The sequence below is a fragment of the Anser brachyrhynchus genome, assembly GCF_964034855.1.
Source record: "Anser brachyrhynchus genome assembly, chromosome: 3".
NCBI lineage: Eukaryota > Metazoa > Chordata > Aves > Anseriformes > Anatidae > Anser > Anser brachyrhynchus.
The window spans coordinates 48,559,823-48,582,259 of record NC_137696.1 but is presented as its reverse complement, the minus strand read 5'-3'; the positions used below and the strand labels follow the sequence as shown (position 1 = coordinate 48,582,259).

Below are 22,437 nucleotides of genomic sequence, written 5' to 3'. Positions count from 1 at the left end.
GGACCAAAGAAACTGATAGCATCTCTAGCCTGATCCCTTCATTCATTGGTTTTGGGTTAGGGGAAATTATATGTATTAGATTTCTGTATAGTAGGGACTATTAAACTACATTGTGCTAGTTGCTGTGTAGATATGCAATTTCAAGATATTTCCTGCCCTGCAGGAACAACAATATACATATTAGGTATAAGGCAATGGGGAGATAAGAGAGAAAAGGGAAATGTTGTAGAAGTGGTTTGACCTCTGTGTTTTTGAAAGGTGGATATGGCTGGAAGGCTTGACATGAAGGGATTATCCTGATACAAATAAAAGGACAATTACACCTATTTGGTCCTGGCCTCTTTGCTGAGGATAACTGCAGGGATGCCAAGCAAAGCAATTATTTGTGTGGTATTTCACTGGGGACAGACACCAAAATATTCAGATACCTCAGGATACGGGCAGACAAGCAACCAATGTAGAAGGGCTTTAGTTCTTAGACATGCTGGTGCACTGAGAAAAAGCAGAGTAGGTGTTAACACTGGGAAGGTAGGCAAACACAGACGATAAGAGTCTTTGACACTAGGCTTTGTACACTTTAATTTGACAAGCTGTTGCAATGGACACACTGTGACATTGAAGCAAAGTAGGAGCAGGGCTTGTGACAGCCCTGAGCAATGAAGTCCTTTCTCCAGGGTTGCACTGTCAGGGGACAGCAGGTTTCCAGCCCCCAGCCCTCTCCCAGCAGGACTGATAGGGCAGGTCTGCCCTTGCCCTGCAAAGTGGGTGCCTGCACAGGTGTAAAGGCACTGCTAGATGAGAGACAGCCTTCAGAGCAAATGCAATTAATTCCCAACAGGCCACCTCTGGAAACCATTAGGCTCATGCGGTCTGCAGATATCTCTCTCTGAGCCACAAGACGAGGCAGGGCTTCAAACTGGCAGTGTAGCAACATCAGTGATGCACAGGCTGGCAAGGTATGCTAAAGCTGAACGCTGTTTTCTTCTCCATGCACCACCATTAGATGCCTGCTCCTGAAACACTTGGAGTTTTATCGGTTATCTGCAGCCTTGGCTCTAAAGCCTGCAGGGAGTGTGAGCACCAGTTCAACTGCCTCTGCCCGCAGACATTGTTCATACCACTAGCTATAGGTGAGGATCACTGGCAGCGAGGATGTAGGCAGCTCTCGGAGCCCATAGGCAAGCGCTCTGTGAAAGATGGGCTCTGGGACCCACCAGCCCGTGGCCAGGAGCAGAGTCTGGAGAGGTGGGATTTTGCTTTTCTTTTGCCCCAGAGGTGAGACCTTTGTTCCTGTTCTCCAGAGCTTTGGGGTGATGAGACTTTTCTCACCATTTTCTTGTGGCACAGACATGGTGCTGGAACAGGCGTTCCTGTCATTTCCTTTCCCACCATCATTGCTATCAGGTCAGACTTCCTTGAATTGTCTCCTTTTCACTGAGAAGGCAGAGGGTCTAGTTTTATTTTCTGTGGTCTTAACTGCCAGAGACTCCCATTTTCTCTCTCTCAAACTGTAATTCAAGGAGTAGAAGGAGACATAGAGGGAACCCAAAAGGCCTGATGTAGGAAACTATTAGGTCCACTTCTCCCTGGCATCCTGCATAGCTTCATGCTACAGCTCTGCCTCTCAGCCCCAGCTTTTTAACATCTGGCGTGTGCTTTTCTTAGTCACACTTACGTAATTCCTTCCCCATCAACACCAGGTGGACCCTGGTCATTCAGGATTTAAAGTTGGTTATTCAAATGACAGCAACCTGATTAAGTCTTTCATAACCCTGTCATGGTTAAACCCCATGCCCTGTCATCAGTTTAACGTTGCAGGGCTTATCCATAGCCTTTGACCTGACTGATCCCAAGTTCTCCGGTACTTGTTGACTGCTAGCTAAGCCCTGCCACTGTCATCTGTTTTTCTCTAAGGGACTCTTTTAGGCTAGACGATTTCATTTCGTGTTCCTTCTCCAGGGGTTTGAGAGGCATGACTGGTTTTGCCTCAGTCCCTTTATAGCTCTTCTTATATTTGCAATGATTTATGGATAAATGTTATGTGGACTGAGGTGCCATCTGTGAAACCGGGCAGCTCTCCGACCTTCCTTCTTCCTCTGACTTTGTATGAAGTTATATAAAACATCTTTGTTCTGTCTCTGAGATTAGTCTCATTTTAAACTGCTTGGCGCCCTCTGAACTTGTGCATTGATTTGAATCCAAATGTCACAGCCACAGTCACATGAAACCACACTATTTCTTATACTTTCCATTACTTTGGCTTAATGCAGAGCGTGGACTTCTGCCTGGTGGCTTGCAGCCTGGCAGAGTTTGCATGTGCTCCTGCACGCATCTTTGCTAACTTGGGACATTACAATGCTCCACCTACAGCTGAGACCAGACAAACTGAGCCCAGCTTGGGGCTTTTTTTTTAGGACTTTAACGTCAGCTTCCAGCAGTAAGGCCCTACAGGCTCTCTCTGGCCTGTTCTGGGGAGAGGGGCTGGAGCATCCTTCTCTCTCTTTCATTTCCAGAGGCAGAAGAGAGCAAAGGGAGGGGAGGTCAGGAAGGTCACGCAGGGTTTTAGGGGTTGTGCTGGGACCGCAAGCCAGGCCTGAGGACTAGACTGCCCTACGAAATGTCACGGGCCAGCCTAGTGAAAACTGCTGTAGAGCAATGAGAAAAAGGCTATTGGAAATCAAGGGGAGGGACATCAATGAGTGCCCTTTGGAAATCCTGCTCTGGGCTTAGTCAAGAAAAAAAAAGTACCTTGGAGGAATTGCAAGATATCAAAATCTCATCCAGAGGAGGAAGCCAAAATTACAGTGAGCACTCATTATCATTTTGCACAGCAGCAAGAGGCGAGAGGCCACAGCCAGGCCGTTTTCTCCGTATTGTGGAACAGCAAAAGGGCCTTGTCCTAAAGAGGTGCCTGTCCCAAATTCTGTTTTAGGACTCAGCCACACTGCGTGCAGCTCTGCCACCGCTGCCCGCTGCCTGGCTATGAAATGCTGACACAGAGCAGACATCCCCTGGGGCTGACTTGTTTCACAGTGTAGCCCACGGTGCCTGGGGGTCCCTAATGCTCATGGCATCTCAGGACCAGGCAGCATCTCTGCCCTCCCTGACTGTGTTTGTCCCCTTTTTTGCCCAGCATCGCTACTCCCCTCTGTTGTATACCCAGGGAAAAAAAAAAAAAAAAAAAAAAACAGCAACATGAAAAACATCTTTTTGTGTGCTTTGGTGAGTAATGACAACGTTATCTGTGCTGGCAGCTGAAATATCATTGTTAGACAGCCATCTGAGTGCTTTACCAAGACAAACAGGCACAGCTTTCCGAGCTGCTCTTCCAGGCTTTTGTCAGAGCTGAGCCAATGCTGCTTCATTAATTCGTTACTTTGGAAAGAGGTCGTTTTACAAACAAAAGGGTGCTTTTAAGATTAGTTTTATTCTTTTTCTTTGGACTGTGAAACACCAAGTGGCAGTGTGGGAGCGGAGCCAAGCTACAGCATCTCTTCAAACCCCATGAGTCAGAGGAAAGCCCTACAGGAGCTCAAATTTTCCTGGGAGAATAGTTATAAGAGCTCCCACTGTTTCCACTGTTTTTTATTTGTTTGTTATTATTATTTTATTTGGGAGGGCTGGAGGGGGGATTATGGTTTACAGAGGCTTTCATCAGCATGCGTTTCGGCAGCCTGACTGGGAGGCAGGCTTAATTCTCTTCTCAATAGGAGGACCCTGAGCTGAATTTCCTATTCTTCAGCTTTCTCCCTTAGGCAGTAAGCTAAAATGTAATTTTACCATTAACATGGAAAAGGTGGAAAAATAAGGCAAGATAAAAATAAAATGAATCCTAAACTGCAGCAAACATTTAAGCGTTTGCTTGAAAACCACCCAGTAGAAACAAGAGCAGGAAATTCTGCTCTCTGACTGTTACCACTTACTGAAACCTCAGAAACTTCAGTCACAAGCTCTTTTATTATTTCCTGCAAAAAGCCACCGGTGGGTATAAATTTAATCTCCCCCCCCGCTTGCTTTCAGAACTGTGGGCTGCACGAAGCGAAGGCAGGCGAGAGCACCTCCGAGTGCCCCGGGCCGGCGTGGAGGCAGCCGGGCGCTGCGAGGCCGGGGCCCTCCACACGGAGGCAGCTTCGGATCAGGAGAGGAAGGCGAGAGCTTCTGCAGGCTGCTGGGTTAGCTCCTGCCTTTGCCGTTTTCCTTCTGCAGGCCTGAGCTCTGCAGATAGTCCCATTGCCTTGGCTGGAGCTAGCCCTGCTGGAGCTGATGTGTCAGCAGCCCTGGGAGGCTCTGCGGGGCTCTAGCAGCCAGGGCAGCCTTACTGTAAAGCTGTCTGCCCCTCTCTGCCTCACTGCTTTCCACCTCTCTTCATCTGTCTACGGGATCTGAGAGTGGGAGGCAGGCCAACGTGCCCCACAGCTTGGCTGGTAGCAGTTGTGTACCCCTCGAATCAAAGCCAACCCAAACGCCGCCTCCTTACCTCAGGTCTCAGGAGGCTTCTGCCTTTATTTTATATCATGGGTCATATTCTATGATTCTATATTTGGAGGGTTGGAAATTGTGGTTGCTAGCCCAAGAGAGTTGCATTTTTGCCCCCATGTCTGTTTTTTTGTGTGTAGGAGCTTCCTTTTGGCAGCTACAACTCCTGGAAATAAGAGAGTCCCTACACCACCACAGTAGGGAACGAGCCAGTCCATTTCCCAAAAACAAACTGCATCTACCATGTATGATTAAAACTGCTCCTCAAATGAGAAAGGGAGAACGGGGAAACTGCTGCAGACATTCTTCTCAGAGGAACACTGAATAGCAGCCGGAATAGCTGAGTCCTGCTGCTACCTGCCCACCCTGGGCAAGAAGCTGTGGGCAGAGGAGCAGGAGAAGGGGTAGAGGTGGCTGAGGGAGGCTCAGGTGGGGATATTCCAGCTTCCAAAGGTCTTTCTATGGTACTGCTTTTAATTTCACTGAATAGCAGCCTTTTCCAGGCTAGAAAACAACTACTCTGAGTGGTGCCCTGGGGATGCAATGAGAACTTCAATATCCCAGTGGAGCCACCAAGGATTAACCTCTCCAGGTCTCACCAAGAGGATCCCCAGGGAGTAAAAGCTTCACTGAACTTTGTGGTGGCAATCTCACAACACTCAGGGGAGCAGGATGCTTGGTGGCAGAGCCTTCTGGACCTAGTGTTGTAGCATCTCCCAGACAGCAGTCACCTGGCTACTTTCCTCACTCACCGCAGGGAACATCCTGAAGACTTCATGGCTGACCCAGCTGGGAAATCTTGGGAAGGTGCAAAACCCCTCCTTGACACAAAGGCATTCAGCAGGAGCATCTCACAAAGTGCGTCAATCTCACAACAAAGCTTGCTCCAGCTCTTTGAGGCAGGCATCATGCCGTGCAGGCACTGCTGTCCCTGGATGTCATTTGAGGTATTCAGGTACAGCGTGATCAAGTAGGTAATGCACTAGGCTGAGAGGCAGGAAACTTGGATTCTTGTCCTTGAGGTGCTTCTAACCCACTGTATGGCTGAAGGTGAATCGTGTCACCTCTCCGTGTCCCCTTTCCGTCTTAGGACAGCCCCATGCTGTCCTGGCTGCTTCAGTCTGGGATCGTCTCCGCTCCTCACAGCACCTGCTGCAGGGAAGGACCCAGAATCATTTGCAGGTATTACACCGTTCGATGAGCTCTGCAGGTGGGCCGTCACCAGCACAAAGACCTCCCTCAAGGGGACCCTTCCTTGAGGAGCAGAAGGAGATGCAGAGCTGGTGACGCTCCTGCAGGGACCTCTGTCCCTGCGAGGAGGGGGCATCATGCCCCATGCATCATTTTGGGCAGGCCCCAGCTACCTGAGTCGGCCTCCAGCCACCCACTCACCGTGTGTATTTTGGCACTGTCCGGGCTGGCACGCTGCATCCCTCTGTCCCAGCACAGGGATGAGTGCGGGACAGAGGCAGGTGAAGGCCAGGGTGGGAGGACCACAGCGGTTATGCTGGCTAATCACCAAGTCAAGCATGGGTTTGGTTCAGTTTCTGTACTGAAAAATTGGCGGTAGGGTTAAGCTGTACGCACATGGTCCTTGAGTTTTGTAGCAGCCGTGCTGTTCCTCACTGTGAGGCCCTGCAGCAGAAGCGGGATAATCTCTCTTTCGTCATCTGTACTTTGAATGCTATTATTGAGAAGCATTTTTGCAATCCTCTTTACACAAAAAATTGGGCAAGCACTGAGTACATCCCTCGTGCTGCTTTCACAGAAAAGCGTTTCCAGCCAACAAGGGCAGGAGTCAGGTGTACAGAGAAAACAGAGAGAAAATAAAAATCACATACAAAGCTATTCCTTATCAAAGTTTCATTAAAATAGTCCAAAAAAATTACTTTGCACAGCCTTTCCCCACCAGAGATAGGAAAAACAAACAAATAAAATCAGGCCCAAGGCAACTTGCCACAGTTCTCACAGAACTGGGGAAAATTGGTTTACTACCGTGCAGGAACCTGCCTGACCCATCAGCAGATCTGTACCCCCTCCCTCTTCCCTATGTATTTACTCTGGATAAAGCCCCTGAGTACTTTGTGTGCAGCAGAAGTGAGAACAGAGCCCAAAGGTCTGGCAGGAGACAGAGACAGAGTTCAGAACCTGGTGCAGTGACTCTGCCACTAGTTATTACAGGTACTTTGACTAAGCAAGAAAAACAAAAAACATGACAAGTGGCTAACTAATATTTGGAGCCTACCCAGTATTTTTGAAAAATTTTCAAATTGTCTGAGGCTTATTGATTTTGAAGAGTCAACAGTGGGCTCCTAAATGTGCTGTGCGATGGAGCAGTGCCCAGCAGTGCCCTGGCTGGGGTCAGGTTTGCTAGGTGTGATGCTTCACTGACATAGCACTGCTAAAATAGTATTTCCCGTCAGTGATGCAGGGTGAGCCAAGTTACGCTGGCCAAGTTAAGCTCAGACATCTCTATTTCCATCACAGGCTGTAGACAAGCCCTTAGAGAGGAGCATGTGAGCTGTTATATGGATCAAACTAAAACTCAGGGCTGCGCAGGGATTTCCCAAGTTAGCTGTTGTACCTGGACTGTTGTGTTCTGCAGCCTCTGATGGCTGTGCCCTCAGTGAGTTCATTTAATCTTTTTCTGTACCAGTTAACGCTTTCAGTCTCCACAGCATCTTACGGCAGTGCCTTCTGCAGTTTATATACGAGGAAGTGAACTTCCTCTTAGTTATATTTTCTGCATGGCAATTTTACTGGGATCCTGCTGATTCTGGCATTGTGGCAAAACAGCGAGTAAGGACTTGGGGCTTGTCTCCACCATTTTACGTTTACACTCCCCATCCCAGTGGTCACTCTTCCAACCCAAAGTGCCTTGGTCTCCCCAGGCACTTGGCTGCTCTGCAGAGATTTTCCCAGGTGTCTCACAAATGCTCTTCCTTCCAGCGTGATGCCTGCCTGCCATCCCTGCAGCAACCACTGCTGATAAAGGAATATTCCTTGTCTCCTTTCTGTCAGGTCCTCCCACACAGGCTTCCTCTTTCTCCCTTTTTTCCTGTCCTTCTTGCAGTTTGTTCTCTCCTCTTGGTGCCTCGTCCAGACCTCATGTGGTCTTCCCTTACCAAAGGAAAAGAGAGGGAAGCATTATGAATATTGATGGGGAATAGAGATTTGCAATTACCAACTTAAACCCGCAGGTTGTGCAGATGAACTGTTTGGGCCCTGCTTCCCATTCAGGGTACTTCTAGTCTCAAAGAAAAAAAACCTCGAATTTAGTAACAAATGATACATGACTACGTACAGGCTGTCTGAGTTAACCCAATGCAAATTCGTAATCTGCAGAGGTCAGAAGTGCAAGCTCAACCTACAAAGAGCCCATGTTGAGGTTCTTGGCACTGCCTGTGGGCCAAGTCTGTGAGCAGTGTAATTCATTGTCCTCTATCCACGGTAACTTCTTTCTCCATAAATCCCATCCTAACCTCACAGGAGACAGGGAGACATCCTTGTAGTATGTCTGGCGCCTTCGAATTCAGATCTCAGAGCAAAATTTGGGAAGACTGGAAAACAAGCTGAGCAAAAAAACAAAACCAAAACAGAATAAAATATTTACTATTGTCTCTGCACAAAGTGCTGAATTTTATGCAGCCTTTCCCAGAGCTATCTGGATCAATGAAAACACTTTTCAGCAGAACAGAGACAGGGTGTTCTTCAGCAAAAGAATCACTGGCTTGCCAATCAATTGAAATTTGAGCTTGGAAAAAAACATATTCAAGACCTAATTACTCACTGTTGGCTGTAAGATCAGTGTTCCCCTACTAGGGTTAAAATTTCCAAAGCAGATTTGATAGCATTTACATAAAGAAGAAGAGGCAGCAACACCACCCAGAAGTTTTCATGGGGAGGCACATTGCTCCCCGACTTGCATGTCAGAAAAGAAAGGCTGGCTGGCAAAGGGATTTCATTTCAATGGCACAAAATGGGCGAGAAGCAAGGCTGCAAGCGGAGCAGTGACCACAGTACCAGCGGGAGCGGGTTTTCAGCCACTCTGTGCTCCCTCTCTGGAGAAGGCAGCTGTGACCATGAATAACAAACAGGAAAAACAGAGGCAGGTTTTGAAGAGAAATGAGGGCAGTGCAGGGGGGAAGGGAGCTCAGGCCAGCTTATGTAAGGGTGCGTATAAAAGGGAGACATGAGTCCTCTCCTGAGATCAGGAGGAGTGGAGCAAAAGAAGGACAGGAACCTCTTCCTTGGACAGCACGTTTGAGAGGTCTGTGTTTATTTATACCTTTATTGTGGCTATTGCAAGATAAGATTTGTTAGGCAACGTGCGCAGGTTTTGGGCTTTCTTTGTACAAGCAATGCTTTTAGGAAGGATCTTGCTTTTACCTTCTTGAGTTCCTAGCTTTTGGAAAGTTTTTCACCTATTTTTTTCCCAGTGCAATTTTTCTGGCACAGCTCTCTTTGGGGAAGAAACTCTGTGGACACCACAGCTGAAAGGCAGGATAGAGACTCTCCTCTTGCTGAAGTCTTCAAGCATATGTTCATTCCTAAAACCATGGCAACCCAACAGAAAAAAAAAAAAAAGCCTGACAAAAGGGTCCACATATAATAATTGGAATAACGCTTGTGCACTCTACCTTAAAAATGGCTCAGAAGTAGAATGTAAAACTGACTGTAATTAAGTAAGTCTTATTAGGACAAAATATGTTCCCAGGTGTGGCAATGTATGTTCTTCACAGTCTGAAATCTCCTCCTTTAGCAGAAACTGAAAAGATAAATGACAAAGATGTAAGAAATACACTAGTGCATAATGGTGCGCTAGACCACGGTGCACTGCAGGAGCCACAGAGTGACTGCTTCTCCTATTGCCTGGATCCATGGCCAGGCTCCATGCATTTTATAGCCGTCTGGAGATGGTGCAGATGCTCAGGGATTGTTCTGCTGCCAGATGCTTCTCAGAGTGAGATGCTCCAGCAGCAAGAGGAGAAAACACCTTAAATATTTCAAGCTGTTTGCTTGGGCCTCGTTACATGACAGCATGTCATACAGGCCTATGCTCAGGACTCATTACAGCTAAAGTAATCAAATTGTTCAAATGAAAAGCAGTGCTGCAGAGACAGATATTTTCCATCCCTCTGTCACTTGTGCTTGGCCTAGCAGGGCTTGGCTATCTCTGTCAGCACCATCAGCTTCAGCGGCTCCAACAGCCCAGGTGCACCCACAGCATTGTTCTGCCTTGGCTTGTGGCTTCCTCCTTGAAGTTCCCATGTAACAGGACACCATGGCTCAGACCAACTGCATCATCCCCGGTTTAGCCGGCTATTTAATTGCTTAAAGAGGAGAAAGGGGCACACCAAAGCTGAAGGATCACTCCAAAAGCAGCAGATAGATCTCTGAATCCCACTGCTTTTTCTAAATAAGACTTGGGAAGCTGAGAGTGGGAGGGGTAAATTCTCTGTCAGCTGGATCTGGTGACCTAATCCATCTAGTTTTCATCCTCTCCACCACATTTTGCTTTGAAGAGGAAAACAAGCAAACTTTTGATCTTCTGGATAGGTCAAGAGGGTAAAAAATGGTAAAAATTGACATATCACACTCACTGATGGGTACACAAGCCACAAGTCAGAGCTTAAAAGCAACTTATCCAAAAAGGAAAAAGTCTGGTCTGACTGTGCAACAAATGCAGGCACAAGGAAATCTGCATTTCTTTGAGTCCAGCACAAAACGAGCAGAGTTATTTTCAGGTCCTATAATCAGTTCTTCTGCGTAATGAAATGCCTGTGTCCATCTCAGTAAATGTGTAACTGCAGGCTACACAAATGCGCTGGGTCGGGTTAAAGGTTGTGTATTGATCTCTGGAGTTTTCTGTGCATCCAGTGATAAATCATGCTCCAGTTTTATCAGGCCCTATCTGGTCCGAACTAACTTTTTTTGGCCTCCCAGCCTGTGACATAAAGTAGCTTTGTGCAATGTCACTGGAGACTTTTAGAAAGGCCCCTCCTCTGGGAAGGGCATAAATGCCCTGGACATCACCACGCACAGCTCCCGGAGCAAGAAGGTGCCACAAGGAGCCTGTCCCAGAGGAGACATCGTCCACAGGGGGACACCGGCACGGACGGAGGCTAGTAAGCATACTCGATGGATCTGCTCTGCATGCCAGTTTTTCAGCTCAAGTTTTCATGCTTTTCTGAAAGGCTCTAGGCTGACTTCTTTAGGGAAATAAATCACGTTTGCTTCACCACAGATCGGGCCTGGTGTAAGTGCCGGCAGTGAGGACTGCCCCTCTTGCTGTTTCTGCCCGTGAGGGTCAGCATGGTGGCTCAGGGGAGAAGCAAGCTCTGGCACCAGTGGGGCTGGGGAGCTTGCTGCCAGCAGTGGCTGCTGTGAGGCAAATAAGAGGGTGAACAGAGTTGCAACTAACAAGATATAACTATTAGTGTAAAAATACAGCTCTGATTAACAGCATTTTTGGCAAATGATAAGCATTATTCATACAGAAGTGTCATTTCTGACTCATTTGGATTTCAGATATGCAAATCCGAAGTTGCAGATTACAAATCCAAGGAAGGCGCAACAAAGCTATTAGTTATCAAAAACTGGATACAGGAAAAGTGAGAATTATAAACACAGTTTGTCAGTGTGTTTGCGTATACATGTGGATGTTCATATGCATGTGCATGTATGTGTGCCTATGCCTTTTGCATTCCCAATATTTACCAGATCCTTTGTTCCGAAACACTGGCGACATCAAAGTTCAAGAAATTTCTCTATTTCTAGTCAGGAAAAACAAGAGCAGCAGGAGGTCTTTTACCACAGGAGGACTGCTCACACAGAAGAGAAAACCAGAGTTTATCCCTGCTAACTCTGTATTCAGATAATGAAGGTGCTATGAAAATAAGCTCTTGGTTTCCGTGTTAGCACATTTTTGTAAGGGAGCCCTGAGTGTGTTTGCCTAGAAGCTAGAAAGAATGTTTGCACTGGGCTATGGAAACACAAAATGCTTCGTTAGTGCCAGATATTATGCTGACTAGACATACAAAGTAGGAGAGTTCAGCAGTGGGACCTTACGAGACCTGGTTTCCAAACCCACTTCCCCTGTAACAGCAGGCAAATCGCTTAACTCGTCCATGTGTCAGCAAGATTTAGTGCAGCAATTTGCAGAGATAGCTCTGACTAGGTCCCGGGAGCAATATAGCTGCATTATTATAATGTTTTGCCAGAACTAGCACAGTCTAGCTTGCAAGCCTAACTCATTGCAGAGCACTACCATGTTGCTTCCAGTGCTCAATCTTCAGGATATCGCAGTTGGTAATGTTGACATGCTTGGCACGTCCCCACCTGCTGCCATGAAACTGTTGGCCATTTCACCCCGTCCTTTTCAGGGAGCAGGCAGTCCAACTGGCACTCTACACTACCATTCCTGTCTTTGTAACTCCAACGCAGTATGAGCACCTCACCATATAAATATGAGAAACAGCATTTACAACAGGCTGATCAGTCTTCTTTCCTCTTCACTTTTTCTTTCAGCAGACACTGTGGAAGTGGTCTTCCGACATGAACCTGGCAGCAGACCTTCTCTGCTTGCTCCTGTGCCTCACTGCGGTGGCTTGTGACCGGGTCTATGTCCATCCTTTCAATTTGTTTTCTTTCAACAAGAGTACCTGTGAGGATATGGAAAACCTGGCCCAAGAGGGAAGGAAAACATTTGTCCTTGACGCCATTGACTCCCAAACCACACCTGCCTATGAAGATGACCTGATGGACAAAGTCAAGCTGGACACCCCGAGCCTGAGTGGCCGTGGGAGGCAGAAACTGAGCTACCTGAAGGACTTTGTGCATGTCCTGGGCATGCGGTTTTACAATGAGCTGAGGGAAGCACGTCGAGGCCAAAATGTCCTCCTGTCCCCAACCAGTCTCTATGGCTCCATGGTGTCTTTCTACCTGGGTGCATCCAACCAGACGGCCACTGATTTGCAGGGTTTGCTGGGATTTGTTCCCCCATCTGGAGATCCTGACTGCACCTCTAGGGTGGATGGGCACAAGGTCCTTGCAAGCCTGAGGACTATTGAAAGCCTCATCAAAAACAGGGATGAGGAGCTGCTCTTTTCCAAGACACTCTGCCTCTTCTCTGCCCCTGGCATACCCTTATCTGAACAGTTCGTGCATGACTTGTTCCCCTCAGCCGATGCTTTCTACGCCCGAGCTGTGGACTTTACAAACCCAAGTGAGGCAACAAAACAAATAAACACCTTTGTGGAGGCCAAAAGTGAGGGTCGAAGCAAATGCTTATTGACAGACCTTGACCCATCCACCGATCTGCTGTTTGCGGTGGATGTCCGCTTGTCAGGTAAGGGTGAGCAAGCACCTGTGTTGGAGGCAGGCTGGGTGGACAGGTAGCAGCCCTGCTCCTGGGAAGGAGGCAAGGTCAAACAGCAAGGGGGAAGAGCTCAGGTGAGAACCTGGAGCACAGCCCCATGCAGTGTCCCATTCCCAGGGTCCTGTCTCCACGCTGCCTCCCTTCACTCAGCCACAAGCCAGCAAGGGCAGTGGAGAGGAGGTGGAGGGAGATGGCCTCAGGGGAAGTTTCCCTGATCAGGAAACCATGGGTTAGGAAAGCTGTGGTGAGATGAATAATAGAGTACCATGCTTGATTTCTTACCACAAAAGAACTAAAAGTCATGAGGAGTTTCTGGCAAAAATCATGAGGATGTAGGTTTAAAGCAAGCAAAAGCAATACTTTTCCATAGTCTGGAGGCAATTCTAGGTCAGAAAGTAAGCTACCAGTTAGTGAAACTGGAAGAGTATCCAAAACTAGAAGTAAGGCAATCCTTTAATTACCTAGGGTTGTTCCATTACTGCTGTCCCAGAAATACTACTGCACCACAACTCTGAGTGTACTTGCTTTTCAGCATCCTAGTGCCTGAATGTAATACCAGAGATGGCACACCTTAGGGCAGTTTGTGTACCAGTGACTGTATTTCAGTAAATTTGCAGTGAGATTTAAGTTTCTAAATGGGTTTCTACTGATAAAGGGTGGAGCTCAGGCGTGCATTAAATGCTTTTGTGCCTTTATCTTCCCACTTGCAAACTGGATTTCCAGTTTTCTTTGCTTTTCGTGGGTGCTGTCAGAAGATACTCCATAATGCGATCATTGGTCATAGGCAACATTCGTTCACAAGGCGAAGGTCCTGCTTATCACACTTAATTTCATTTTATGACAAGGTCACTTATCTAGTTGACCAAGGGAAGCCAGTCAATGTAATCTTTTTGGATTTCAGTAAAGCATTCAATACGGTTTCTCACAGTATCCTTCTGAACAAATTGTCCAGCATGCAGCTAGACAAAAACATAATGCAATGGGTGAACAATTGGCTGATGGCTTGGACTCAGAGAGTTCTAGTAAACAGGGTTACATCAGGCTGGTGGCCAGTCACTTATGGGGATCTGCTGGGCTCCATTTTAGGGCCAGTTCTCTTCAAGGTTTTCATAAATGACTTGGATGTAGGACTAGAAGGTGTTTTGAGTAAGTTCGCAGATGATACTAAATTGTGAGGAGCTGTTGACTTTGTTGAGGGTGGAGAGGCCTTGAGGAGAGATCTTGACAAGCTTGAGAGCTGGACAATCACTAACAATATGAAGTTTAACAAGAACAAACGCTGGATTCTGCACCTGGGATGGAGCAACCCATATTGGGGGAATGAGAGGTTGGAGAACAGCCCCACAGAAAGGGATCTGGGGGTTCTGGTCAAAAGCAAGTTGAACATGAATCAATGGTGTGCCCTGGCAGCCCAAATGGCCAGCTGTACCCTGGGGTGCTTCAGGTATGGCATTGTCAGGCTCGTTGAGTGAAGTGATTGTCCTGCTCTGCTCTGTGCTGGTGTGGCCTCACCACGAGCACTGTCTGCAGTTTTGGGCACCACAGTATAAAAAGGACATAAAACTATCAGAGAGTGCCCAAGGGAGGGCTACCAAGATGGTGAACAGCCTAGAGGGGACGATACCTGAGGAGCCCCTGAGGTCCCTTGGTTTGTCCAGCCCAGCCCAGAGCAGGCTGAGGGGAGGCCTCATGGCGGCCTGCAGCTCCCTCACGAGGGGAGCGGAGGGGCAGGCGCTGAGCTCTGCTCTCTGGGGACAGCGACAGGACCTGAGGGGACGGCATGGGGCTGGGACAGGGGAGGGTCAGGCTGGGGGTTAGGGAAAGGTTCTGCACCCAGAGGGGGGTCGGGCACTGGGACAGGCTCCCCAGGGCAGTGGGCACGGCACTGAGCCTGATGGAGTTCAAGAAGTGTCTGGACAATGCTCTCAGACATATGGGTTGATTTTTGGGTGGTCCTTTGTGGAGCCAGGAGTTGGACTCAGTGATCCTTGAGGGTCTCTTCCAGCTCAGGATGTACTAGGATTCTATGAACAGGTCTCTCCCATGTCCTAAGAACAACACTGTTGTAAAACCAGACGTGAATAGTCATATTAAGACTTCTAACTTCTCTTGGAGCCTTTTCAGGGGACTAGACACCTAGTTGCATGTTTGAGGGCAGAGGCATCCAGACCCTCAGCAGCAGACGGCCATGGGGAGCCATTTCAAACCCAGTGGGGTTGATTTGCTGTGGTTCATGGCTGTCCCAGTATTAATGGACTCAGCCCCAAAGTCAATACCAGAGCTTTGAAATTTTGTGTGATCAGATCCAAATGCGCTATTGTAAATTAATAAATAATTTAAATGGTACCGCTGAAGAAGCAGCTTGTTTGCCTGTCTGGTTTATTTGCCAGATCGGATTTGTTTTGTTTTGTTTTTCTCCCTACTGGCAGCATTTAACAAAACTGCATACAACTAAATTGTGACGTGCAGCACTCATGCTTCAGATAGCAAACTTTCTGCATCCAAATTCATGTTTAATGTTCCAGAGGCAATTAGCTTCCTGGCACTTTGAGTCAACTCTTTATGGGAGCTCGTTTTACTTAACAGGAACATAAAAACTGCCTGGAGCTAATCCAAGGTCTGTGCCTTCACACGTCCACCCCTGCCAGAGGGCAGTGCTGCTTCAGAGAAATGATGGGAGCCACCAGTAAGGAGCCTACTGCCTCACCTGCTGCCTTGCAGGCAGTTGGACACTGCTTCCTCTATCTGTGACATTCCTTATGTCCTTCCCAAGACTATTTAAAAAGTTATTATCCCAGCTTGATACATTTAACTCTCTGAATGCTTGGTTCTTTTTTTTTTTTTTCCCTTTTTGTTTTATTCTGTTACACTCTTGACATCTGCTGTCCTGTGAGAGTAAGTTCCGCAGGTTACACAGGCAAAGTGTCTCCTTTCTGCTTTCAGCTTCCATCCCTCATTCCTATGAGATACGAAAAGACAGTGAACAACTCTTTATTTTTATTTTATTTTATTTTATTTTATTTTATTTTATTTTATTTTATTTTATTTTATTTTATTTTATTTTATTTTATTTTATTTTTTGTTTTGTTTTATTTTATTTTGTTTTGCTTATACCTTTCACATCTCCTACCCGCTGCTGCTTTTTGGTGAATTTACACTAAGTGGAAATGCCTAAATGTGCTTTTTATACAAAGTTATTTAGGAGACAAGTGTTCCTATGCACACCTTATTATATACTAAATGTGTTAGGATCCAGCATTTCCCTGGATTTATTGGAGAATAGACTATTTAGCAGTACAGCTATGCCAGCTCCTATTTTATACTGATATTACTTTAATGAAGGCATTCCTTTCTTTACCAGAACGTATAAATCTGTTTTCCTAATTCCCCTTTCCACAAAACAGCAATTTCAAGACTCCTGATCTTTGCCCTTCTCACTGATGGCAGTAGTTTCTTTAATGTCAACAGGATTATCTGCCTAACTGGGCAGCAGCACTGATCTATGGCAATGAGCAGATAACATGTTGAAATGCAAAGCTGCACAGAAGCAGCAGGAGGTGAGAGCAAGGCTTCCCATACTTGTGAACTGGGTAAGAAATTTATATCAAGGTTTAGCAAGTGTTCAGGTATGTCCCTCTTGACCTCCTAGGCTCAATCAACCCTTTGGTGTTGTTGTGCTTGCTACTTTCCCCATTGCTTTGGTTCTCAAGATGGCCAAAGGTAAGACCCCAGGGTGAGCTTGTACCACCTTCCCTTGCACCAGCCCCCTGGCTACCTCAGGAGCCAGCTCCAGCTGTGCGAGGGCACTCCTGCAGCTGGCCCTGCCAGATATGGTCCCAAACAAGCAGTCCTAGCACATGGTCGTCACAGCTGCTCATGGGATGGAGAGGAAATCCAAACCGTCCGCATCAGACCCATGAGCCACCTGGGAACCACCTTGGCAGCTTGGGAGGGAGCAGGTAACAAAGCAAGCAGAAAATTCTACCAGATTTATTGCATTTCCTGGTCACAAAGCTGGTAGAAACATAGCAGTTTTGGTCACAGTCCTGATGATTTTTCAGACTCTGTTCTGTAAATCTGCACTGCCTCTGCCTGATGCTACCAGAAGGCATATTAAAGACAGGTTACACATGTTTACAGTAGCTAAGTATGATTTTACACACACTGCCCTTACCTAGTGTGGTGTGTTGTTTTTAAACAAACAATATACCAGTTAAGGGGCAGAGGGGAGGAAGGATGAAAGGGAAGATTCAACTTCTTTCTTGGTCTGTTTTTCAGTGAATGCTAAGAAAGCCTTCCGGCTAAAAGAGCCTCAGGAGTTCTGGGTCGATTCGAACATGGCGATCTCAGTCCCCATGCTGTCGGTAACTGGGACGTTCAAGTACAAGACTGAAGCCAGCGAGACTTTTTCTGTGATTGAAGTCCCTGTCAGCAAGAACGCTCTTCTGGTGCTGCTGCAACCCATCAATGGCAACGACCTGGACAAAGTAGAGTCCAAGCTCCCTTTGCAGTCTGTGGCCTGGCTCCAGGATCTGTCCCCAAGGTACAGCTTGGACACACATGTACCCTCCCATAGGAATTAGTGGGACAGGGTGCGCAGAGCAGCCCTGCCTGCTCCCTGCTTTCCTATAATGGTCAGATCCTGTCAGGGAGGGTGTAACAACTAGTGCAAACAGAGATTCACAGAAACTCAGGGACAACAGACACGGTATTAGTAGAAGAAACATCCACTGGCTGCCCATAATCTGCCTAAACACCATGCTTCGATACCAGAGGATGTGCTCTCATCTCTCTCTCTCCCCCTCTTCTCCTCTCTCTTTTTCAGAGAAATTAAATTAACTTTGCCAGAGTTAAAAATAGAAGACAGCTCTGATCTACAGGAACTTCTTGCAGATATGAAACTGCCTGCATTGCTGGGAAAGGGGGCAGATCTCAGTAAAATAAGTGACACCAATCTAACTGTTGGGAAGGTATGGTATATATCACTGGTGTTAAGCAAAATATGCCTTCTGCTCAGCTTTAGCCTGTTTAACTGTAGAACTTGACCTAAAACAAAACAGTACGAGCGATGAGGGATACTTGATCAGCAGGGGACATTCAAGATGACTGAATGGTACTGAATACTGTTTCGATTAATGTCACAGCAGAACAGGTTTGCTTTACACCATTTAAATTTCATCATTACAGCAGGGGATGCAATACAAGCACCACGTCTGAGGTCTGAGCACACTAGGTTCTGTGCACACAAATTAGCCTGCATACCAAGAGCTTGAACAACTCAAAGTACCACAGCTGGACTGAATGATGGAGGCTGCAGTACATAGAATCACAGAATGGTTTGGGTTGGAAGGGACCTTAAAGATCAGCCAGCTCCAACCCCCTGCCATGGGCAGGGATGCCACCCACTAGATCAGGTTGGCCAAGGCCCCATCCAACCTGGCCTTGAGCGCCTCCAGGGATGGGGAGCTTCTCACAGCTTCTCTGGCAGTTATTGGGCTGTTCCCTTGATCACTGTGGGACTGCTCCCAGAAATTGCAAAACCAGAACCGAGCATGGCACATTGCCTCACCTGAAGACAGGTTCAACCATTCAGGTCCCAAGGCAAAGAAAGGGGGATCTTAAAGGGGAGGGCTATCTTCCATTAAAGGGCAGAAAATTATGTTCTAAAAGTGTAATTTCAGTGCCTTTGCCATTTTTCTTTTTGGAAGATGTCCTACGTTTGAAGCTTTGTCAGGATAAAGGGTACTAGGATTTCATACAGCCGAAGTGTACAAGTTGCTGTACAGCCTTTTCACATTATGGAGCAAGTGCATCAAGGACTTATTTGAACATCCATGGAGTCTATCCTGTGCTGGCTACAGCTGATCTAACTTACTGATTACTTCATGTGCTTTTTCATCTACTTAAGCTCTCACTATCGTGACTCCCGATTACTTTTATCTTTCCCTTTACAGGTCATAAATAAAGCCTTTTTCAAACTCACAAGTGATGAAACAGATCGACCAGAAGACCCCACAGCACAGAAGAAAGATTTGGGGCCACTCGAAGTAACACTGAACAAGCCATTCCTTTTAGCTGTTTTTGAAGAGAAGTCAAGGGCAATGCTTTTCCTTGGCAGAATAACAAACCCACTGCACACTGTTTAAATGCAAGCACCAAGAACTGGGGCAGAGGGAAGGGGGAAGGTGTGGAGAAGAGAGAAACGATACACATTTCCCATCACCTTTTTCTTATTCATCAGCTATTTTTATGATCATGTGGAGTGGTCTACTTAGCTTTGAGATGAAGCAGGTAGTGTTTGAAATACAGCTTTTTGAAAGCTAAAAATTTGCAACATTCCAATTTTGGTCATCTATTTCATGTGGGGTGGTGACTCACACTCCTCTACCAGCTTCTCTTCTTTCCTTCTTCCCATCTTGTTTCCCTTCTGCCCCTAGCAATCTTTTTCAATGCAGTGGGGACAGAACAGTAGTCAGCAAGCCACTGACTTAAAAAAAAAAATAAAATGATTTTATGAGCACAAGCAGCATTTACTACAGAAAGGTAGAAAAAAGGAACTCTTCTGTTCTTGAGAGGTCACTTTTTGTTTGGTCAGTTTTGCAAGAGACATTCCCTTTCACTTTTTACAGAGAAAGTTTTACAATTATACACAGAAATTTCTAGCTTGATCAGCACTATTTTCCTTTAAAATGCTGCCAACATCATGGGCAAGCTTTGCTTGTCCCACTGAGACAAGATTTTGCCTTAGAAGCAAAAACACATTTATAGGAAGTTTCTTCTTTCTGCAGCCCAGATGGGTATGTTTATTTCTTAACTCCATGGAAAAGCTAAAAATATGGTTTGGTAGCATTAATGAACTGCAACGTATGAATTCTCATAGTGTGACAGCATTATCTCTGAATTTTTAGAAAAAAATAATGCTTACTATTCCAATACAATTCCATTACTTAGAATATTTTCTAACCTGAGAAGCATTTATTACAACTTTATAGTGAAAAGAACATTACTGGTTAGAGCCCAGATCTGTAAACCTTAACACATCCAAACCATATGTTCTTAAAAGAATTAAGAACCAAAAAAAAAAAAAAAAAAAAGAAACAGTATTAGTGGCAGTAACCTATACTAACGGTGGTTGTGCTGATATACATGAATAAAATGGCTTCAGCAGTTCAGTGCAACTTCTTAGCAGTGTCATAAAGGTTTGAAACAAACTGGAACCACAGATTAATTATTAGACTTGATTCCTGAATGCAATGAGGAAGACAGGAATTGGGAGTAAGGAAAGCCTGCAAGAGCTTTTCCTTTGATTTCAGTGGAACATAGACTTTGACCTCACAGTTCTAGATTTGTCTTTGGTGCTGATGCCTTCAGACAGTAACTGCGAACCTTTTTGGGGTATGGTGCCAGATGTATCGTGCAGAGCACAGTAGCTCACTGTCACCCACAGTGGCCCAGATTTCCATCTGATCCAAAACCACTAACACCAGTGCCTTGCTGTCGGTTATGTAGATAGATAACCTTCTTCTATCTTAATGGAAAAAGACTGAGGAATATCTTTCTTGAGAATACTAGGATTACAAATGCTATAATTGGATAAATGCATGGATGCTATACTGTATGTATGTATTCCAGACGCTCTAACCCATAAATACGGTGCTTGTATTTTATATAGCAGAAATTAGGTATCAATATGCAGAACAGGCAAGTTGCAAATAAAACCACCTACAAATTGCTTTGCCACAGTTCAGTTGGGTTTCTGTCTAAGTCAGATCTCATTCCAGCTTTTGAAATTTGCTGTCAGATTTATGTTTTATAAGACAGTAAGTTGCCAATTATCACACAATACAGCCAACAGTATAGCTGTAAGCATGAAAGAGACAGCTTCCAAGTGTTTATATAAGCTATATTAAAAGTTATTCCGTTTATTTATTTAAGTCAGAATGTAGCATCAGCCACAAATGGAATTTCAGACCACAAAAGCTTCCATTTTTACCATGGAGATGGAGGATAAATAAAAGGGGCCCCTGGCCATGCTGCCAGTAAGCTCTGGTACAAAATAACAATCTCCACAGGTGAGGACCGCACATGGCTGGAGAACTCCATACCCTGGTCAGTGTTACATGGAGAAAAACAAACAAAATACTGCCCACCGTCACCCTGGAAAAGAAAAGGAGGGAAGAAAGGGCATAGGGAACTAGAACTAAACAGGACAGAGCAAGGACTGGAAAGTGCTGGAGCATTACAGTATAAAAAAGATAAGCTATATGTGTATGTACCCATTTCTCCTGGATATTCAAATGGTAAAAGAAAAAACAACCCACAATTAAATACCTTTGCTTCCCCAACAGCATATATTCTGTTGAGACTTGTTTCTGACATCAATTTTATGTCCAAAATGCTTATTTTATTTTACTCTTCACTCTGTAGAGCTAATGAAGTCCTAACAAAGATATTTTTTTTCCCCTGTAGTTACCAATTTTCTTGATGCCCAAGTTCCAGTTGCAGAAACATTAGTACAGGTAGCAATGTAGAAGTCAAAAAGAACTCAAGACAGACTTTCAAACTCTTGAGGAAAGTTGCCAGGCTAACCATTTAAAAAGGCTCTCATTCTCTTTATAAACTGAAACATACTAGGACATGCTTTCTCCTGGCAATTTTCACACTGTATATAACATAACTGTATGATAAACACCACCAAAGCACAACATCAGCTTCTAGGTCTACCATTTCTCAATAGCTTTTCCCTTATTGCCACATATATTCTGTCCAGCCTTCTTCTATTTGTCCCATGCAAAAATCCCACTGAAATGTAGGAAACACTTGTGGTCTCCCACTGAATTCCTCTGCCAGAGAGGCAATAACACACATTCCAGGTTATCTCAAGTGTTGTTCACAGCCCTCAGCTGCAGTCTACTGCTCATCAACAGTCTAGTGAATGAGCACCTAAAATCATGCTCTAACAGATGGGAGATTTGGTGAAAGAAAACAAAAGGTAACAGGCTCTTAACATGTCATCAAAACAACATGGCTTGTCACTGAGCATAGCTGACAATTATGCTGAAAGCCTCTAATCCATCTCCTACTCATCCCAGACTCTCTATCCCTCACATAAAGTATCAATAGATCAGTTGCTCTAGGTTCAAGATAGCCCTCTGGTAGTCCTACCATTTAAAACTAATAACACTTTTAGATTTCCTGCTATATAAAGATGCACCTTGTACTGAGGTAGCTAGGCATGAAGTCACAAGAATTCTGCATGTATTTAGGCAAAATACAGCGCTGAATTCTAACAGACAATATGACATGAATCGGAATTATGCCAAAATTGAATAAATTCTAGCTTCGTAAATTTAAGTTCTAGCTTGAAACAAAACAGGTAGCCAAAATGTAACAGCAAGTAAGTTAGGTGCTGATGATATAAATTATTTTCAAAATGTAGAGAACTTTAGGAGCTTTCTGTATGTAGCACTTCTATCAACAAGGTCCATGAAATAAATCTTTAAGATAAAAACACTGGAAACCCTAACAAGAGCTAACTATGTCCCATGATGAGGGAAGGGTGGTAAGTGCAGAGCAGGAAC

At 45.5% G+C, this 22,437-nt stretch overlaps 1 protein-coding gene across 7 annotated transcripts; it reads left to right on the top strand.

The window, feature by feature from the left end:
- Positions 1–8,643: 8,643 nt before the first annotated feature.
- On the top strand, positions 8,644–20,598 carry AGT (angiotensinogen). Of its 7 annotated transcripts, none has more exons than XM_080585897.1 (5): positions 8,644–8,746; positions 12,010–12,826; positions 17,135–17,399; positions 17,682–17,826; positions 18,811–20,598. In XM_080585897.1, exons 2-5 carry the CDS (start codon positions 12,034–12,036, stop codon positions 19,000–19,002), a joined length of 1,395 nt encoding a protein of 464 aa, XP_080442023.1. In that variant the 5' UTR covers positions 8,644–8,746; positions 12,010–12,033; the 3' UTR covers positions 19,003–20,598. The 7 variants fall into 7 exon arrangements, with proteins under 7 accessions (XP_080442023.1, XP_080442022.1, XP_080442021.1 ...); XM_080585896.1 differs by having other exon boundaries at positions 8,651–8,746; positions 12,007–12,826; XM_080585895.1 differs by lacking the exon at positions 8,644–8,746 and adding an exon at positions 10,456–10,604.
- Positions 20,599–22,437: the final 1,839 nt, after the last annotated feature.

Bases quoted from the DNA above. Each gene is read 5' to 3' on its own strand.
- AGT (XM_080585894.1), top strand. From the start codon at position 10,497: ATGCCCTGGACATCACCACGCACAGCTCCCGGAGCAAGAAGGTGCCAC. The intron at 12,827-17,134 runs GTAAGGGTGAGC...TCTGTTTTTCAG, and splicing joins GGTGGATGTCCGCTTGTCAG to TGAATGCTAAGAAAGCCTTC. The intron at 17,400-17,681 runs GTACAGCTTGGA...TCTCTTTTTCAG, and splicing joins CTCCAGGATCTGTCCCCAAG to AGAAATTAAATTAACTTTGC.